This window comes from Neovison vison, chromosome X, assembly GCF_020171115.1.
Source record: "Neovison vison isolate M4711 chromosome X, ASM_NN_V1, whole genome shotgun sequence".
NCBI classification, from domain to species: Eukaryota; Metazoa; Chordata; class Mammalia; order Carnivora; family Mustelidae; genus Neogale; species Neogale vison.
The window spans coordinates 56,646,929-56,667,502 of NC_058105.1; the positions used below are offsets into that span (position 1 = coordinate 56,646,929).

At 37.3% G+C, this 20,574-nt stretch overlaps 1 protein-coding gene across 1 annotated transcript in view; it reads right to left on the bottom strand.

Annotated features, from left to right (window-relative positions):
- Window positions 1-20,574, bottom strand: part of DACH2 (dachshund family transcription factor 2) — an 874,111-nt gene that overhangs the window by 187,835 nt on the left and 665,702 nt on the right. Inside the window, exon 4 of the mRNA XM_044235297.1 lies at window positions 747-905. Within this exon, the coding sequence (XP_044091232.1) occupies window positions 747-905 (159 nt within the window). The remainder of the gene's footprint in view (window positions 1-746; window positions 906-20,574) is intronic.

Sequence of the window (20,574 nt, forward strand, 5' to 3'; positions counted from 1 at the left end):
AAAATATTTCAGAATTTCTCTGTTTTGTTGTTTTAATACTAAGGCTTAGTGAGAGACTGAAAATCTCAGGGAAAGAAATAATGAAAGTTTTCTCTCAGATTCCTGCTTATAAGAAAATTAGGATTTAAAAAGGAAAAGTGGTGTTTTAGTCAAGTAATGCATATAAGGCACACTTTCCTACAGAAAGACTTCTGAGTTTTTGAAGTTCCTAAAAACATTATCTAAACCTGAATTTTTATACATTAGCTAAAATTTGATTAATGAGTAATAATAATACTTATACTATAAAGAGTTCTTACTGTATGCAAGTCACTAACAGCTTTTCTTTTGTTATTTTTAGCACTCACAATAACCTTACATAATAGGCATATTTTTATTCTTCCTTTGTAGTTGTGGACTCTGTGGAGACTTGGAAAAATTAGATAAATTCTCCAAGGTCAAATAATAGCATGGAATCCAAAAGAAGTGGATTTCAAACCCAAGTTTATGTGACTATAGACAACTTTCTTAATTACTCTGTTACATGACTTCCCATGTATCTTTACTCTGCTACATGTCCTCTCAATCTATCTTTACTCTATAAAACCCACAGTTTCAAATAAATCCCTCTAAATCTATCCTTATGACTTCAAAGTGTTGAACACCATGGAAGGAAAATGTACTAATCCTGCTTGACCAAGGTTTGTAGTGGGTCTTGTGTGGTATTTTTCTCAACACACCAACTTTTGAAAGGAAAGAATACATACTGTTGGTCAGTAAGTGGTTCTGCTGCAGTGGATTGAGGGCAGGAGTACCCCCAAGGCCTGGCTGGCTAGCCAGGGCTGCATGAGCAAGTCCATGTTGGGGTCCAGGAGCAGCAAGAGAAGATTGCATCTTATCCTTATCCCAGGAGGATTCACTTCCACCTGAAAAACATTTATATGAATAGATTGTAATTTGGCAACTTTTCATGAGAGGCTTTTTGAAAATTCCCTTTTAGGGGTGAAATTATTAATCTTAATATTTAGAAAATCATTATTAAACATAGGGAACTAATTTTTATAATCTGTTCAAAAAGTTTCAATAACCTTGGATTTAAGCTGCTTCTGAGAACACTAAACAACTCTCACTAATGATATAGTTACAGGTAGTCTAAACAAATCAAGAATAATAATGAATAGTTTTGAAAGCACTAACTTGTTGAAGGCCATTAACTGACCACTATATCCTCCCATTCTGGTGATGCCAATGTGTCTCCCTCTCCCCTGGTTAAGGAACAAAGACACTTATTGAGGGCAGCAAACTTTGGTGCTGGCTCTTTGCTGTGATTTACCATAAACTCTCAACCACTGCATGGTCATGCAACTGCTCTAATGGGACAAACCAACAAATAGCAAAAGCATAGTGACCCTCTCCTATAAGATCACTACAGGTCTGTTCCATGTGGGTCCATAACGTTTAGAGTTTTGAAACCCAGGTTCATGCCCAAGATAAAACACAAGAGTAGTATACCACATGGCAGGCAGATAACTCAAACACAGACAAGGTGAAGACAAGGATCTGATGGAAGCTGGGGACAAAAGAGGGATGATTATTCACTCTTCTGTGAGGGTTTCCTAAAGAGTGATGGGTTCAAACTCTCCACTCCAGGGAGGAGAAAGGGGAGCAAAGCCATTACCCTCCCTGCAGTGCAACACAGACCAACTTCAGTGAATAACAACACAGTATCCTGCAGTGGAGACTGGAGTTTCTTGCATTAAGCCCTACAGGTGTATGTTTACTAAGGCAGATTGGCCTGAAAATCAGCCCAGAAGCTCCCTTCCCCAGAAGACCAACACAAACTCTTCACATGCACCAAATTTACTGATAATAGAGGGCTGCAAAACTTTAGCTATAGGGGAAATGGGATCTAGATTCTTTCTTTAGATCTAACTTCTTTTAAAAAGCAGACCAAACACACCTAGGTAAAACTTGCCACACAGTGGACAAAGCCCAAACACCTCCCAGTACAGACAAGAAGAAACTATGCAAAGGATTTACCTGAGGATAAGGGCAATCAAAACATAACATAAGAATGCATATAAGACCTCTGCCCTAGTTTCGGGACCTCTTCTTAGTATAGTCATTACTCTCAGGAACACAAATATAACAGGCTTTCCTAACAATTACACACACACACACACACACACACACACACAAAGAACAGTGACCTAGACAAAATGACAAGATGTGGGAATTCACCTCTAAAGAAAGAACAGAAAGAAGTAATGGCCAGGAATTGAATCAAAACTGGTATAAGATGTTTGAAACAGGGATGCCTGGGTGGCTCAGTTGGTTAAGCAGCTGCCTTCGGCTCAGGTCATGATCTCAGCGTCCTGGGATCGAGTCCCGCATCAGGCTCCTTGCTCGGCAGGGAGCCTGCTTCTCCCTCTGCCTCTGCCTGCCTATCTGTCTGCCTGTGCTCGCTCTCTCTCCCTCTCTCTCTGACAAATAAATAAATAAAATCTTTAAAAAAAAAAGGATGTTTGAAACAGATGTTAAAACAACAATTATAAGGATAGTAGCTGGGCATTCAAAAAAAAAAAAAAAACACATAGAAGACACTAAAGAATCCCTTACTGCGGGGTGCCTGGTTGGCTCAGTGGGTTAAGCCACTGCCTTCAGCTCAGGTCATGATCTCAGGGTCCTGGGATCGAGTCCCGCATCGGGCTCTCTGCTCAGCGGGGAGCCTGCTTCCCCCCTCTCTCTCTGCCTGCCTCTCGCCTACTTGTGATCTCTCTCTCTGTGCAAATAAATAAATAAATAAAATCTTCTTTTTAAAAAAAGAATCCCTTACTGCAGAGATTTTAAAAACCTAAAAAACTAGTCAGGCTAAAATTAAAAATGCTATAACTGAGATGCAAACCCAACTGGAGGCCATGAAAATGAGGATGGAAGAGGCAGAGGAATGAATCACTGGTTTAAAAGATAAAATTATGGAAAATAATGAAGCTAAACAGGGAAGGAAAAGTATTAGATCACAAATGTAGACTTAGAGAGCTCAGGAACTTCTTAAAGCATAACATTACTATCATAGGAGTTCCAGAAGAAGAGAAAGAAAAAGTGGCAAAAGTTTTATTCGAGTATATTATAGAAGAAAAGTTGCCTAATATGGGGAAGGAAACAAATAGCAAAATCCAAGGTTCATGGAGAACTCCCATTAAATTCAACAGAAGCCAGCCATCACCAAAACATATCATAGTCAAATACACAAGATATATGCAGAAAAAGAAAGAATGTTGAAAGCAGCAGGAGGGGTGGGCCCTTAACATAAGTGGGAAACACATTAGTTTCACAACAGATCTATCCACAGAAATGTGGCAGGCTGGAAGAGAGTTGCATGATACATTTTGTGTACTGAATGGGAAGATATGCAGCCAAGAATACTTTATCCTGCAATCCTGTAATTCAGAATAGGAGAGATAAAGGTTTTCCCAGACAAACAAAAAAATAAAGGAGGTCATGAGCATAAAATGAGCTCTACAAGAAATATTAAAGGGGGCTCTTTGAGTGGGGAAAAAAGACAAAAGCCAACAAAGAATAGAAAGGAACAGAGAGCATCACCCAAAACACGAACTATACAGGTAACACAATGACACTAAATTCATATCAACAATTATTCTGAAGGTAAATGGACTAAATGCTGCAATCAAATGACAGAGGACATCAGAATGGATTAAAAAACAAGAACAAGGGGCACCTGGGTGGCTCAGTTGGTTAAGCGACTGCCTTCAGCTCAGGTCATGATTGCAGGGTCCTGGGATGGATCCCAACATCAGGCTCGCTGCTCAGCAGAAAGCCTTCTTCTCCCTTTCACACTCCTCTGCTAGTGTTCCTTCTCTTGCTGTGTGTCTCTCTCTGGCAAATAAATAAAATCTTGGGAAAAAAAAATCTATACGCTGCTTATAAGAGACTCATTTTAGACCTAAAGTCACCTGCAGAGTGAAAGTGAGAGAATGGAGATTTCAGATAGGAGATTTCAGATAGGAGATGGCAGAGTTAATAGGGAGACCCTGGGCTTGTCTCATCCCATGGATACTGCTAGATCAACATCAAATTATTTTGAACAACTAGAATATCAGTCTTAAGGTTAAGAAAACATTTTGCAGAGGGGTGCCTGGGTGCTCAATCATTAAGTGTCAGCCTTTGGCTCAGGTCATGATCTCAGGGTCTTCGGTTTGAGTACCCATCAGGATTTCCACTCAACAATACTTCTCCTTCTCCCTCTTCCTATGCCTGCTGCTCTCCCTGCTGTGCTTGCTCTCTCTCTATCAAATGAGTAAATAAAATATTTTTTTAGAAAAGAAATCATTTTTCACAAAAAGAAGGAGAAAGATAATGTGACAAATGCAAGGCTCAGAGACATGAATTGGATGAGAGAAAAACCGTAGTGCTGTGGAGGGGAGGGAGCCCTTTTGGGGGAAAGAAATCAGGGAGAGAGGGAGAGAGTGCGAGAAAGAGCAATGTATGGATCATGAAAGATACTGCATGTGAGGATTCCCTGGGTCATAGTGGGATATGATGGTCCCCTTCCTAAAGAAGAAGGTATTTGCCTTTTCAAGGACAAAGAGGGTATATTGCCTCTCCAGTGCCATTCAGTGGCTGTTGAACAGCAGGGAACGAAGGCATACACAGAGGGCAGATATCCTGGTTTCACAATAGATTCTAGGGACCTGCACAGTCATGAAATTGCTTTTCTGGGACAGGATGGTGTCAGGTGCAGGGCTGTGAGGCTCTTATGGGGGAGGGAGATGGGTCTGCATGTTGTCAGGTCTTTCATATTTGGAGTTTTGAATCCCAGCCACGGACCAGAGATAAATACAGAACTGTGGTACTGGGCAATCTGATGGCCCAGGCACAGACAGGTTGAGCGCAATGATCTGACAAAAGCCTGGGACATTGGAGGGAAGATTGTTTGCTGTTTATGAGGGTCTCCTGAACAGTGGTGGCCCCCAAATTCCTCTCCCTGGGGATGAGTGCAGATTGACACGATCTTCCACCCCCACCAACCAGGCCAACAGTGTGGTTGGACTTCAGAGAAAAAACAGCCCCCCCCCACCAGTGGAGGTTGTAGTCACATACACCAAACCACTCCTCCCTGTGCCTGGCAGGGGCAACTTTACTAGGACAGGTCTGACTGTAAGCCTGAGCAATGAGCCTCTCCCCAAGAGGACCAAATAAGGTCACCCACATGTACCAAGTCTACTGATAATAGAGTGCTCCAAAGCATCAGCATCAGTTATGGTAGACAAAAGATCAGATTTTTTAAAATTCTTATTTATTTATTTTAAAAGTTTTTTTTTAATTTATTTTTTTATTTTCAGCCTAACAGTATTGATTACTTTTACACCACAGTTTTTTTTTTAAAGATTTTATTTATTTATTTGACAGAGATCACAAGTAGGCAGAGAGGCAGGCACAGAGAGAGAGAGAGGAGGAAGCAGGCTCCCTGCTGAGCAGAGAGCCCGATGTGGGACTCAATCCCGGGAGCCGAGATCATGACCTGAGCCGAAGGCAGTGGCTTAACCCACTGAGCCACCCAGGCGTCCTTTGCACCACAGTTTTTAATTTATTTTTTTTTCCTTCTCTCTCTCTGTCTCTCTCTCTCCCTCTCTCTTTCTTCTTTCTTTGGAATCAGTCTTATAGTTTTTTGTTCATTTGTTAGTCTGCTTGTTTAAGCCTCTCCTTTTGGGACAAGATCCTTTTTTGTTCCCTCTTCTTTATTCTGTCTTTGTTTTTCTTTGGAATCAGCTTATACTTGTTTTGTTTGTTTGTTTGCTTTTTTTTTTCCTTTTCCTTTTCACCTTTCTTGGATCAGCCTTTTTTTTTTTTAAGTCTTATATTAGCAAACAAATCAAAGCACACCTAGTTAAAAGTCCAAACACTTCCCACTGCAAGCAAAGAGGAATTCTGCAGAGGACTGGATCTGTGGGAAAGAGCAGCCAAAACACAAAAACAGAGTACAGCATACACCAGAAACACTTCCTGAAGTGACAGGACCACACGGTTTATGACCCTTTATTAATACAATATTACTCTCAGGAGCAAGAAACAAAAAGCTTTCATAACATGCAAGAGAGAGAAACCTAGACATAATGACAAGATGGAGGAATTCTCTCCAAAAGAAAGCTCAACAAGAAATGACAACTAGAGACTTGTACAAAACAGATATAAGCAATATATCTGAACAAGAATGCAGAACAATAGTCAAAACAATAGTATCTGGACTTGAAAAAAACATGGGGAAATAATAGAATGAAATTGGACCACTCTCCTATATCATACACAAAACGAATTCAATATGAATGAAAGACTTAAGTGTAAGACAAGAATCAATCAAAATCCTAGAGGAGGATATAGTCAGCAACCAGTTTGACATGGGCTGTAGCAACATATTGCTAGACACATCACAGAAGACAAGGGAAACTATTGGTACTTCATCAAAATAAATGAACTATTGGGACTTCATCAAAATAAATACCTTTTGCACAACAAAGAAAACAATCAAAAAAACTAAAAAGCAACCTCTGAAACAGGAGAAGATATTTGCAAATGATTTATTTGATAAAGGGATAGAATCCAAAATCTATAAGTAACTTATCAAAGTCAACACCTCCAAAATAAATAATCTGGTTAAGAAATGGGCATAATACATGAGCAGATGTTTCTCCAAATAATACATACATATGGCTAACAGACACATGAAAAAATCCTTAACCTCACTCATTAGCAGGGAAATACAAATCAAAACCATAATGAGTTATCACCTCACACAGTGTCAGAATAGCTAAACTCAACAACACAGGAAACAACAGGTGCTGGCAAGGATATGGTGAAAGGGGAACTGTCTTGTACTGTTAGTGGGAATGCAAACTGGTGCAGCCAGTCTGGAAAACAGTAGGAAGGTTACTCAAAAAGTTAAACATAGAACTACCCTACAACCCAGTAATTGCACTGCTAGGTATTTATCCAAAGGATACAAATGTAATAACTCAAAGTCACATGCACCCCAGTGTTTGTAACAATAGTATCAACAATAGTGAAATTATGGAAAGAGCCCAAATGTACATTGTCTGATTAATGGGTAAAGTAGATGTAGGATATAGATACTAAGGAATATTACTCAGCCATTAAAAAGAATGAAGTCTTGCCATTTTCAATGACATGAATGAACTAAAGTGTAGTATGCTAAGCAAATAAGTCAGTCAGAGAAAGACAAATGCCATAGGGTTTCATTCATATGTGGAAGAAAACAGATGAACATATGGGAATAGGGAAAAAAAGAGAGGGAAACAAACCATTAAGAATCAGAGACTCTTAATGATAGCAAACTGAGGGTTGTTGGAACGTGGTGGGTGGGTGTTAGGTTAAACTGGTGATGGGCATAAAGGAGGGCACATGTTGTGATGATCTGAGTGTTATATGTAATTGATGAATCATTAAGTTCTACTCCTGAAACTTTAACTGACTAGAATTTAAAATTTGAAACAAAAAGAAAAGAAAATGGATCTTGGATATCAGCACTTTATCTGTTGCACCATTTGTGAATATATTCTCCCATTCTGTGGTTTGCCTCTTTGTTTTGTTGAGCAATGTCCACAATTGACAAACTATGGAAAGAGCCAAGATGCCCTTCAACAGATGAATGGATAAAGAAGATATGGTCCATATATACAATGGAATATTACTCAGCCATCAGAAAAGATGAATAAGCAACTTTTGTATCAACATGGACAGGACTGGAGGAGATTATTCTGAGTGAAATAAGTCAATCAGAGAAAGTCAATTATCACATGGTTTCACTTACTTGTGGAACTAAGGAATAACATGGAGGACTTTAGGAGAAGTATAAGAAAAGTCAGTTGGGGGAAATTGAGGGGGAGATGAACCATGAGAGACTGGGGACCCTGAGAAACAAACTGAGGGTTTTAGAGGGGATGGGTTTGGGGGTATGGGTGAGCCTGCTGGTGGGTATAAAGGAGGGCATGTATTGCATGGAGCACTGGGTGTGGTACATAAACAACAAATCTTGGAACACTGAGAAAATAAAATAAAATTAAAATTAAATAAAACAAAATAAAATAAAATACATGGTAAAAAAAGAAAGAAAGAAAGAAAATGGTTGTGTTGGCTACCCCATCTATTTGTGTGATGTGGTTCATTCATTCAGAGGTCAGTGGTCCTGATCCTATTCTCTTTGTGGAAATGTGACATTACCATGTCCACCTGGATTACTCTATCTCATATACTGCCTAAAACACTGACTCTGTTTTGTGAAGAGGTATGGGTCTGGGTATATTGGACACTGTGTAAAATATGCACATTTACTCATTTATAAAAAATATAGAAATCACATGCTCATATTCTTAACATTCAACTTCATAAATACTTTCTCTTCTTTGAGATATTTCCAATGATTTGCTCATATGGATACCAATTTTTACACTCTGCTTTGTTACTTTAGATATCACATTTACCAAGTAAATATGCAATGGCTAAATGTAAAGACTACATAATAGTCTACTGAGTTATTATGCTATAATTTATTAAACATTGGATTTTGAGTGTGCTGTAAATTTGTCAGTATTCTGAATTATGCAGAGATACCAGGGATGTGTGCACACAGAGGAAAGACCATATAATGACAAGGGTAGAAGTTGGTTTTCTGCAAGACAAGAAAAGAGGCCTCAGGAGAATCCACACCTGCTGACATTTTGATCTTAGACCATTAGCCTCCAAAACTATGTGAATATAAACTTGTTATTTAACTTACCACTCTGTATTGTCATTGTCCTTTTGGGCTGTCATAGCAAAAACAACATAGTAAAAATAGCATAGACTGGCCAATGTAGTGTATATTGAGGAGCCACATTCTGATTCTTAGATATCCATATTCTCACTGTGACCTCCCATGGCATAAGGGATCTCTGGAGTTCCTTGAGGTCTATTTTATGAAAGTATTTATCACACTCATGACCTCTTAAAGGCCCTCCATATAAATACTATCACATTGGAGATTAAGATTTAACACATGAGGAGTACCTGGGTGGCTCAATAGGTTAAGTATCAGCAGAGTGGGAGAACCCTGTGCTAATCCAGCCCCATGTTTATGACTAGGTATCATCCACATCCAAGTCAATAAATCAGAGAGTGATTCAAAGACTGGCATAATAAACTCCACAACTAAATACAGAGAAGAAGCTGCATCTTAAAGTTTAGGGAAGTCTGAAAGGTGGAGGAAGGTTGTCTACAAAAGGGAAGTAGCTATGTGTAGGAAGAAGGCAGGGAAATTAACTCTCACACAAGGTAGCTCATATGGGGAGGATTAATGCAGATAATTTGGCTTTGAAAACCAGAGGGGCTGAATCCCATGAGTTTCTATAACCAGTGAGACTAGGACCTTAGAGCTTTAAAAGTCAGCTGATTCAGCATTGGGCTACCTGGGAGTGTGAGTGGTAACAGGGTCACCACCTTTAAAGACACAGCAACCTGCACAAAAGGACAACATAAAAAAAAGTAACTTACACAACACTGGGAACAAATGGGAGACATATCTGTTCTTACTGATTTTGGAGTGTGTTGGGGGACTTCTTTGAAAATGAGGGATCTGGCAGGCAACTTTCACTTCACCTGCCCTCTTGCATAAACAAAGGGCCACCTGTGGGCATCTGGGCAGCATAGACACTTTCTACCTAACACACTAGCAATGCACAATGTCCACAAATTCTCTGGAGGACTCACCCACTCCAAGCCTGTTAACTTCAGCTCTGAGCTCACAGAAATTTTTGTTAAGTTGCACATGCATCACATGCAGCTGCCAGGTACACAGTTGTGGCAATGTACTATGCCAAGACAACTTGCAGCACCAGCCCACATTGCTGAACCATGCTCAGTTGTGTCCAGCCATTGCCAAGCTGAGTGCCCAGCCTCACACCCACAGCCACACTGGTGTGCAAACCCAGCAGTCACACTTCTTGGGGAGATACAGCATAGGACTAATAGCTCAGAAAATTTTTTTTTTTGGTAAAAATGCTGCCTCAATCCCAATTTCTCAAGCAGGCATGCCCTCTCAAAGTTGGCCTTCGTGGGTCCCACTAACACCATAGACAGAAAGCATTAGGCAGAGTCAGTGAAGATGATTGCACTGGAAGGAAAAGTGACTCAGACACAAGAGCAGGAAATTAACAACATGCATAGGATACTCTCCTGAAGCATCAGGTTCTGGTGAAGAGGGGACACTGCACTGCAGGTCATTCCAGGACCTCTTCTTCATAAAGTCTCTACTTTTGAAAGCAGAAGACATAATTGCCTGTCTTAACACAGAGAAACAGAGAAGCAGAGAAAAAGAGGAAACTGAGAAATTTATCCCAAATGAAAGAGCAAGATAAGGCATGGCCAGATATCTAAGTGAAACAGATTTAAATAACATGTCTGAGAATTTAAAGCAAGGACTATAAGGATACTCACTGAACTTGAGAAAAGTGTGGAAAACATGAGTGAGACCTTAACACAAAGATCAGGAATAACATAGGAGAGATAAAGGACTCAATAAACAAAATGAGAAGCACATTTCCTGGAGTGAACAGCTGGCTGGACTAAGAAAGAATTAATAACATAGAGACACAACAATGGAAAGTTACCAAGCTGAACAAAAGAGACAAAAAAGCATTATACAAAATGAGAATAGACGTGAGGAACTTAGTGACTCCATCAAACATAATAAGATTAATATTACATGGGTATCAGAAGAAGAGAGAGAAAAGGGGGCAAAAACTATTTGAAGAAATAATAGCTGAAAACTTCCCTAGTCTGGGGAAGGAAATAGACATCCACATCCAGGAGACAGAGAACTCCCCTCAAAATCAACAAAAACAGACACGACACCAAGACATATTGTAACTAAATTGGGAAAATATAGTAACAAAGAAAAAAATTAAAATCAGCAAGACAAATGAACATGGTAACTTACAAGGGAAATCCATAAGGCTAGCAGGACTTCAGCAGAAGCTTGGCAAGCCAGAAGAGAGTGGCAAGATATATTCACCGTGCTGAATGGGAAAATTCTGCAACCAAGAATACTTTATCCAGCAAGGTTATCATTCAGAATAGAATAGGTAGTTTATCAGACAAACAAAAACTAGTTCATGAGCACTTAACCAGCCCTGCAAGAAATATATAAGGGGACTGAGTGGAAAGGAGAACCCAAAAGTGACAGTATCAAGGTAGGAAGCACAAAAGTAGTAAAAATGAATATTTATGAAAAAAACTAAAATCACAAAATTAAAATATAAATATATATATTTTTTTAATTTTGTGATTTTCTTAATTGATTTATATATAATATATATTTTTTAATTTTGTGACTTAAGTGATTTTTTCATAAATATTCATAATTTCAAAAATATTCATTTTTCATAAATATTCATTTTCATAAATATTCATTTTTACTACTTTTGTGATTCCTACCTTGATACTGTCACTTTTGCTCTCTCTCTCTCTCTCTCTCTCTATATATATATATATATATATATATATATATCAATATATACCTAAAACATGGGGACGAGAGGGTAAAAAAATGGATTTAAAATTGAATGACCATCATGTATATTGAATATAGACTGTTATATGTAGAAGGGGTTATACACAAACCTGATGATAACCATATTTCAAAAACCACTAATAGCGTGCAAAGAATAAAGGAAAATAAATGCAAATATATCACTAAAGAAAATCAGCAACCCACAAAATAGAGAAAGACGAAAGGATCAGAGAAAATCTTCAGAAACAGCGACAAAACAAATTATAAAATGGCAATAAACATGTATCTATCAATAATTACTTTACATGTAAATGGGATAAATGCACCAATCAAAAGTCTCCAATGGATTTAAAAAACCAAGAGGATCTATGTACTGCCTACAAGAGACTAATTTCAGATGTAAAGACAAAGACTGTAACATGAGACAAAGAAAGACACTATATAATAATAAAGGGAAAAACCCAACAAGAAAATATAACAATTGTAAATATTTATGCACCCACACAATAACAACCCAATGCATAAAAGAGTTAATAACAAACATAAGGGAACTAATCAATAATAATACAGTAATACTATGGGGCATTAACACCTTACTTATATCAGTGGACAGATCATGCAAACAAGAAATTAACAAAGAAAAAGTGACCCTAGACAGGTGTATTGAACAGATATATTCAGAGCATTCCATCCTAAAACAGCAGAACATTTTTTTTCAAGTGGCCATGAAACATTCCACAGAATAGACCACATATTAGGACACAAAACAAGCCTCAAAACATTCAAGATGATTGAAATCATACAATGTGTCTTTTTTGACCACAACATCATGATACTATAATTCAAACACAAGAAAAAATCTGGAAAGAACACAAATACAAAGAGGTTAAATAATATGCTACTAAACAATATATCAACCAGGAAACTGGTCGACCAGGAAATAAAAGAAGAAACTTTTTAAAACTCTGAGAAACAATCTGAGGGGTTTGAAGTGGCGGGGGGGTGGGAGGTTGGGGTACCAGGTGATGGGTATTATAGAGGGCACGGCTTGCATGGAGCACTGGGTGTGGTGAAAAAATAATGAATAATGTTTTTCTGAAAATAAATAAATTGAAAAAAAAATACATGGAAACAAATGAAAATGAAAATGCAATTGTCCAAAACCTCTGGGATAAAGCAAAAGTGGTTCTAAGAGGGAAGATAATACCAATAAATGCTTACCTCAAAAACCAAGAAAGATCTCAAATAAAAAAACCTTACCTTATACATAAAAGAGCTAGAAAATAAACAACAAAATATAAAACCATTGGAAGGATGAAAATAACATTTGATTATAGCAAAAAGAAAAGATTTAGAAACTTGGGTGAGGGGAGGAGAAAGGACCCAAATAGATGAAATCACAAATGAGGAGAAATAAAAACCAACACCATAGAAATACAGTTAGAAGAGGATATAATGAAAAACTGTATGTTAACAAACTGTACAGTATAGAAAAAAATGGATAAATTTCTAGAAACACATAAACTACCAAAACTGAAACATAAAGAAATAGGAGATGTGAACAGATTGATAAGCAGCAAAGAAATTGAATCAGTAATCAAAAAACTCCCAACAAACAAAAGTCCATGATCAGATGATTTCACAGGACAATTCTATGAAATGTACAAAGAAGAATTAATACCTGTTCTTCTCAAAATATTCCAAAAAAAAAAGAAAAGGATGGAAAAATCCAAATTCATTCTATGAAGCCCACATTATCCCAATATCAAAACCAGATAAAAACATCATTAAAAAATAAAAACTGTGGAGGAGGGGCAAATGGTGGAGAAGTAACAGACCCTGTTTCAATTAGTCCCCTAAAGTGAACTAAATATCTACTAGAACACTCTGAACACCCATGAAATCAGGCTGAGATGTAAGATTATACACTTCTGGATCTCTATGGGGGCAAAAGACATCAGTGGAGAGGTAAAGTGGAGTGGGAATGCTTGGTCTAATATTGGAGGATAAACAGAAGGGGGAGGGAGCCACCATAAGCAACCCATTGAAAAGTAATACCCCAGTACAAAAGACCAGCATTAACTCAGTGTCTGGTTAAAAGCACTTACAAAGAGCAAAAGATCTTAAGGGGTAACTGGTGGAATCAGGCAGTCATGGGCAGGGGCCCAAGCCCATGTTACCAGGATGGCCACCACTAGTGAATACCCATGCCAGAATGAGCCCGGTGGGTCCTTCAGTCGGTGGTCCCTGAGCCCATGGCTTTCCACTGCTTGCACCACAGCTTGGCTGGGCACCCTCCCACCTGCACCTGAGAGAGCATGGTATGGGCAACGGGTAGCAGTCTCTAGGACCACAGCATTCCATGACCTGTGTGACTGTGGGGTCTGAGTGTACCCAGTGAGGGCCTGGACTCCAGACACCAGTCTCTGCAAAGGCAGCCACCAGAAGAAGGCCCCCTGGACCAATATCACTTTAGTGGCACGGGGGTACAGAGGCAAGCAGGGCGCTCAGGTGAACACTGCGACAATGGTTGAAGTGTGCACCACCTGTGGAATGTTGCACTGTTCAGCAGAGTTTGCAGTGGGACAGTCTGTGTATTCTGGACCACCCAGAGAGGAACAGTCTGAGGATTCTCTCTGAGGCAGAGGTCTGGGGGCAGATTCTTTCCTTGCTCTGACGCTCTGAAAAGCCACAAAAATCCACCAAAGAACAAAAATCTCCAGAGAACAAAAGCCTGGAAAAAGTTTCCACAGAGCTCACCCCCTTGATAACCTGAAGAGCAACTCAAACCAAGCAAAACTGACCAGGGAACAATGCAGCAGGCCCCTCCCCCAGAAGACAAGCCAAAATAGCAAGAGGACAACCACCACAGGGTCCCCATAAAACTGTAAAACCCCAGCATGATTGGAAAACAATATATTAAGTTCCTGGTATTGCCCTAAAACCTGTGTATTTCCTAGATACAACTTTTTTTTTTTTAATTTCATTCTCACGATTCTTGTTCTTTTCATTTTTTTAACCTACTTACCATTACAACTAGAGGTTTAATACAACACATTCTATAATACTTTTTAACTTGAACATTTCTCTTACCTATATCTGTGTTTCCTTTTTTTAAATATACATATAGATATAAGCTTCAAGGTAATCCATTTTCCCTATTCAATACTACCCCATATATAAACCAGTTGTAATCTCCCTGTATCTCTGGAAAGTTGAATCTTTTAACAAAGATATCAATACACCCAGGAAGAACTGAAATAAACTTCCTTGCCCATATGGAGGATTTATAACCACCCTCCCATCTTATTCTTCTGTCAGTGTTTCTGTGAATTAGTTTTGTTCAGCTATTATATTAATCTTATTCTTGGGTTTCATTATGACTGAGTTTTCTTTTTTTTTTCTACTTACTCTCTCTCTTTTTTACTTATTTCTTTTTGGTGGTGACTTCCAATTGCTCCAAAACTTTCCAGGGTGTTCCTTGTCTGGATTATGGTTGATATATACAGCTATTCATCCCTTCAGCCACCTCTCACCAAAATGACTAGGAGGAGGAACACACAACAGAGGAAAAATCCAAAGACTGAACCATTAGTAACAACATAACATCTCTAAGGGCAGAAGTGAGAACTGATCTGGCAGAAGTTAAAAATTCTATCAATGAGATCCAATCTAATCTAAATACTCTAAGAGCTAGGGTAACCAAGGCAAAAGATAGAAGTAGTGATCTAGAGGACAAACTGACAGACAAGAAGGATCAGGAGGAGGTCAGGAAAAAAAAAAGCTTAGAAGCCACAAAAACAGAATTAGGGAAATAAATGATATAAAAATATAAAAAATATAATAAAAATACCTGAGAGAACATATAGATAGTGAGATAGATCTATTTATAACAAAGAACACATCTTTTTCATAGCTGCATTATTTTGATATTATATTATATTAATCATAGTATATGCTTTCCATATAATAAAGAAACAAATTCAAGAAAACAATGCCAAAGCATGATGGAATGTAATCAGACATGGATACAGATTTATGAGTGTGAAACACATGATCTCAACTCTCTATGAATTGAGTCCTCTGCCTTCAGCTTAGGTCATGGTCTCAGGGCCCTGGGATCAAGCCCCACATCAGTCTCTCTGCTCAGCAGAAAACCTGCTTGCCCCACTCTCTCTGCCTGCCTCTCTGCCTACTTGTGGTCTCTCTCTCTGTCAAATAAGTAAATAAAATCTTTTAAAGAAAAGAAATATCCTGTTTTAAAACCAAGAGAAATGAGTCATTATGAGTTAAATAATTAAAATAAATTTACTTGGAAAAACCACTAAAAGAAAATAATGATGAATGTAGTTAAGATATCCACTAAAATTTTATGTGGTCAAGGAGAAGCAATATTTATTTGCTTTCTAAATGGCCATTCAGTGCACCATAGGCAGGTTAGTAATAATAAAAAAGTGTCCCATAGTTGGACACAAAATATTCCTTTGAATACATTTTTCGAAGAAAGAAATATAATATTGTGTAAAATTATTTAATGTTAATCATTTAACTGCTGTTTTTTTACTGTATCAGGCAAATGTTTCAAAAACATGATTATACATTCTACAATAAGAGCTAGATGATCCTTAGTCATCTTTAACAAGTTTTATTTTATGAGGAACAGTGCAATAGTTAAAAAAGTTTTAGAACCTTTTAGTTATGTTTCAGTATTCATTTTCAAAATTTAGCAATAGATGGAGGTACAAAATTGATCTTAAAAATAATACAATTTATGTTTGGAATTTTTAATTACAATTGAATTTTTACATTATTGAATTATTTGAATTGCTCTCTTCATGGTATGTATGATATGCTCAGAAAAGAAGAATAGAATTTAAACAAATTAATCTACTTTGCCCATTCAGTTGCATAATTCAATTTATCTTTAGAATGGGATTCTCTATTGTTCTTAGCCTACTAAATCACAACACAAAACCAGCATTAAGCTCAGACTCATTCTTGTAAGAATGAAAGGTTAAATATGCACTGACACACCACACATCTTACCTTTTGAAGGTTGGCAGTGCCGCAAAGTTAGCAAAAGATGTCTGGTACTTTTGGCCAATTTGCAAACTTTTGTTTCCAAGGGTGACAATTGGTCATAATGAATACATATAAAAAATAATATCACCTATGCCTCACACTGAAAGCGAAGTATTTATGTTACATTTTAATAGTAACTTTTCAAAGATATATAAAATAATATTAGCAACAGAGTTATTGACATTATAATATTATAAATGTTTGGAATTGTCTACAATACTTTTTTGCTTTAAGCTGTCGACAGTAATAATGTTTTTCCCAGGCTGTAGAACAGAAAACAGCACAGATCCAAACTCTAAAAGTGGGAAGAACTTTTGATACATCAGTGTGGGGACAATTTATCCTATGCTTTCACACAAATTTCCTAAACTGCCCCAACCTAATGGTGCACAATACAAACTAGCCTTGGAATTTGAGTTTGAAATAAGGAGCCTCAAGAGTAAGCTTGGGAAGAAAAAGCTAGATACTATTATTTTCCAATTCAATTAACAACTCAACACATACATTTTTACTTCATATACCCCTGATACATTTTATAAAGTAAATATGAAAAATTAAAACTATTGAAGAAACTGAGATGAAAAGAAATATTTCTGGGACATCACTTGGATAAGTGTAGGAGATAGATGATGATGCAAGATACAGTTACCCAAGAGTACTCAAGAAGAGAAAGATAAAAGGACATAGAGATCTGGAAGTAAGAATGCCATGGAAGCGTTAGCTTCATAGTTTTGTCCACTTTCCCCTTCTCTGTCACTGACCAAAGGGATCAAATTTGTGGTCATTCCATTGAATTCAGCATCTACTGTGTATATGACAGAGATATCCACTCCCTATGCAGGGATATGTTATAGAAAAGGTCAAAGATAGGGGCACCTGAGGGCTCAGTGGGTTAAGCTGCTGCCTTCAGCTTGGGTCATGATCTCAGGGTCCTGGGATACAGCCCCACATTGGGCTCTTTGCTCAGCAGAGAGCCTGCTTTTCTCTCTCTCTCTCTCTCTCTCTCTCTCTCTCTCTCTCTCTGCCTGCCTCTCTGCCTACTTGTGATCTTTCTCTGTCAAAAAATATATAAAATTTTTTAAAAAAAGAAAGAAAACATCAAAGTTAAATCCACTAGCTCTTCTAAGAAACTCTTTGGCTTGATGGTAAGATAAACTAAAGTGGCCTATTTTATTATTTTATATTTTACTTTAAAGGTTGCTATTTATTCATTATTTATTTCACCCATTGAATCTTTGTAATAGTATCTATGGATCATACGCTTCCAAAGAGAAAATTCATAAAAACATACTTGTTATGTAAATATTTTGGAAACCAACAAATTTGTTGATCAAATGAAAAAGAATTTCAGATTTCTAATATTGATATTTTGTAAATGATGCAAAGAATGCTTTTTATTCTGTTTTATTTTTCCCAAATAATTTAAATGTTTCCTCACTCATGTGTTTCTTTTTTTTTTGATGTTCACTTTGTTTTCCAATTTTAAAAACATATTTTCATTTCAGAGATAGACACAATAAGTACTGCACAGTCTGTCACTTGATAGAAAAGAAAAATGGTATTATATCTTTGGATACAGAATATGTGTTCCTTGTTTCAAATTAAAATAGGCCATTTATTATCCTAAATATCATGACAAAAAAGGATTTCATGGCTACAGTGCTCAGTGGGAATACACTCTCTAAAAATATATTAATCTTTTGAGATGTGAACACCTGCACCTTTGTATTTTTTCTTTAAAATATGCATTACATTTTTACTCTGTACCACCTTGATTATCTTTATAAAAATATTAACAGCTTGCATCCTTATACCAATGGCCAGTTACAAATTCCAAATATTTTGTCACGTTTCTTATGAGCAATGCCATCTGTTAGAGGTGGCATTTCATGCCTATTTACCCTGACTCCCTCCAAGAATTCATCTGCCACTATCTAATGCTGCCTGAATAAAGCAGATTAAGACTCTGATACAACAGAGACTATTGATAATTTGGTATAATTGGGAAGAAATGAAGATAAATGAGGCTGAGGATGGAGAGGCAATTAGTTGAGCTGCCTGTACAGCTGTGTTCTCAGCCTAGCTCCCCTGGCCTTTTCTTCAGTGAGGTATGTGCAAATTAACCATAATGACAAATACACACTTCCCAAAGCTCTTGAACTTTGTAAAACTTGAGAATTCACTTTTCACTTCTGATAACTGAGTTGTTTGGTAAAGTTGCTTTAACATGATCTCTTAAATGTCCACATCACACAAGACTATTGCACCTGCTATATTTTAGGAATAATCCACCTTATTTCCTTGTTTTCGGTTGATGCCAGGCTACTGTTTACAACCTTAATACATTGAGGATCTAGAGCCAATTTTGCCTTAATTGTGGTCCAGTGTTTAGGACAGAATGGCAATGCTTTCTTTTTTACATGATTAGAAGCCAAGAGACAATGAAAAGAAGCTTCTCTTTTAATTTTAGGAATATAGTCTGCATATAGCATCCTTTTTGAGGGTGAAAATGTAGGGCCAGCTATACTAACCAACTCTAATGGATCTTTAGATATTGGCAAAACGAATATTTTCATGGATTAAATTTACATATTTATATTAAGGTCATTATTATTATGCTTCCTAAATGAAAATGGCAACTCAGTAAAAATTAACTACAAAAAATATTAAGGCTCTGAGTAACTTAACCCTAAGATCCCTTTTCCTAACCACAAAAATAGTTATACCAGGTATTCGGTTAAGATGTTATCATAGGAGGGGCGCCTGGGTGGCTCAGTGGTTTAAGCCTCTGCCTTCGGCTCGGGTCATGATCTCAGGGTCCTGGGATTGAGCCCCACATCGGGCTCCCTGCAGGGAGCCTGCTTCCCCCTCTCTCTCTGCCTGCCTCTCTGCCTACTTGTGATCTCTCTCTATATATCAAATAAATAAATAAAAATCTTAAAAAAAGATGTTATCATAAGAACTAAATATTTTGAAGTCTGTCATTTTAGTTGGTAGATTTTCCTCTATTTTGTCATTGAAATTATTCTTATTATTTCTTGTGTTTAATAAAAAATTATATCACTATGTGTCTCTCTATTGTCAGTCCTTGTGAGAAAACAATAAATCTGCACTAACAGATTTTGAATATGTAACTGTACTAATAGACTGTAAGGTGATGGATTTCTCCCCACATTACAAAAAGGATGCATCAAGAAAATAAACACTTCCTCAATTTTGATTTGTTTCACTCAAATAAGAAACTAGCCTAAAATTATTTATGTCAAAACAAACAGCATACTAATTTCAAATGCTTGTCAACTCAGGCAAACGTGTCTAGTATGATGACTATATTTATATCCTTATTTCTTGAATATAGCCACATTATCCTTTTGATACTTTCTATCTGATCCTCCCAAAATGGTAGCCATTAGTCAAATGTAGTTATTTATATTATTTAAACAAATAAAATTAGTAATTCAATTCCCCAATCACACTAGCCACATTTCAAGTACTATATTAGTTACATAGTGATTATCATATGGGACAGCATGGAAAACAATTTTTATCATTACAGAAAATTCTGTTGGTCAGTACTGGTCTCTATTTCAGACTTACTATTTCCCCATTAACACAGATTAGTGAGATTGAGCTTTGGGCAAAACTACAAATTTAAGAACAGATAAATCAAATACTGAATCTTCAATTTATAAAAGAGTTCAGGAGATGACTGAACGGCTCAGTTGGTTAAGAGTCTGACTCTTGATTTTGGCTCAGGTCATGATCTCAGGGTCATAGGATTCGGCCCTGTGTTGGGCTCCACCCTCAGCACAGAATCTGCTTGTCCCTCTCCCTCTGCCCCCCCCATAAATAATAAAATCCTTTTTAAAAAGAATTCAGAATTCCTTTAATTTCTTCAGTAGGAGAGAAAGAAACTCCAGTTTAAATAACCT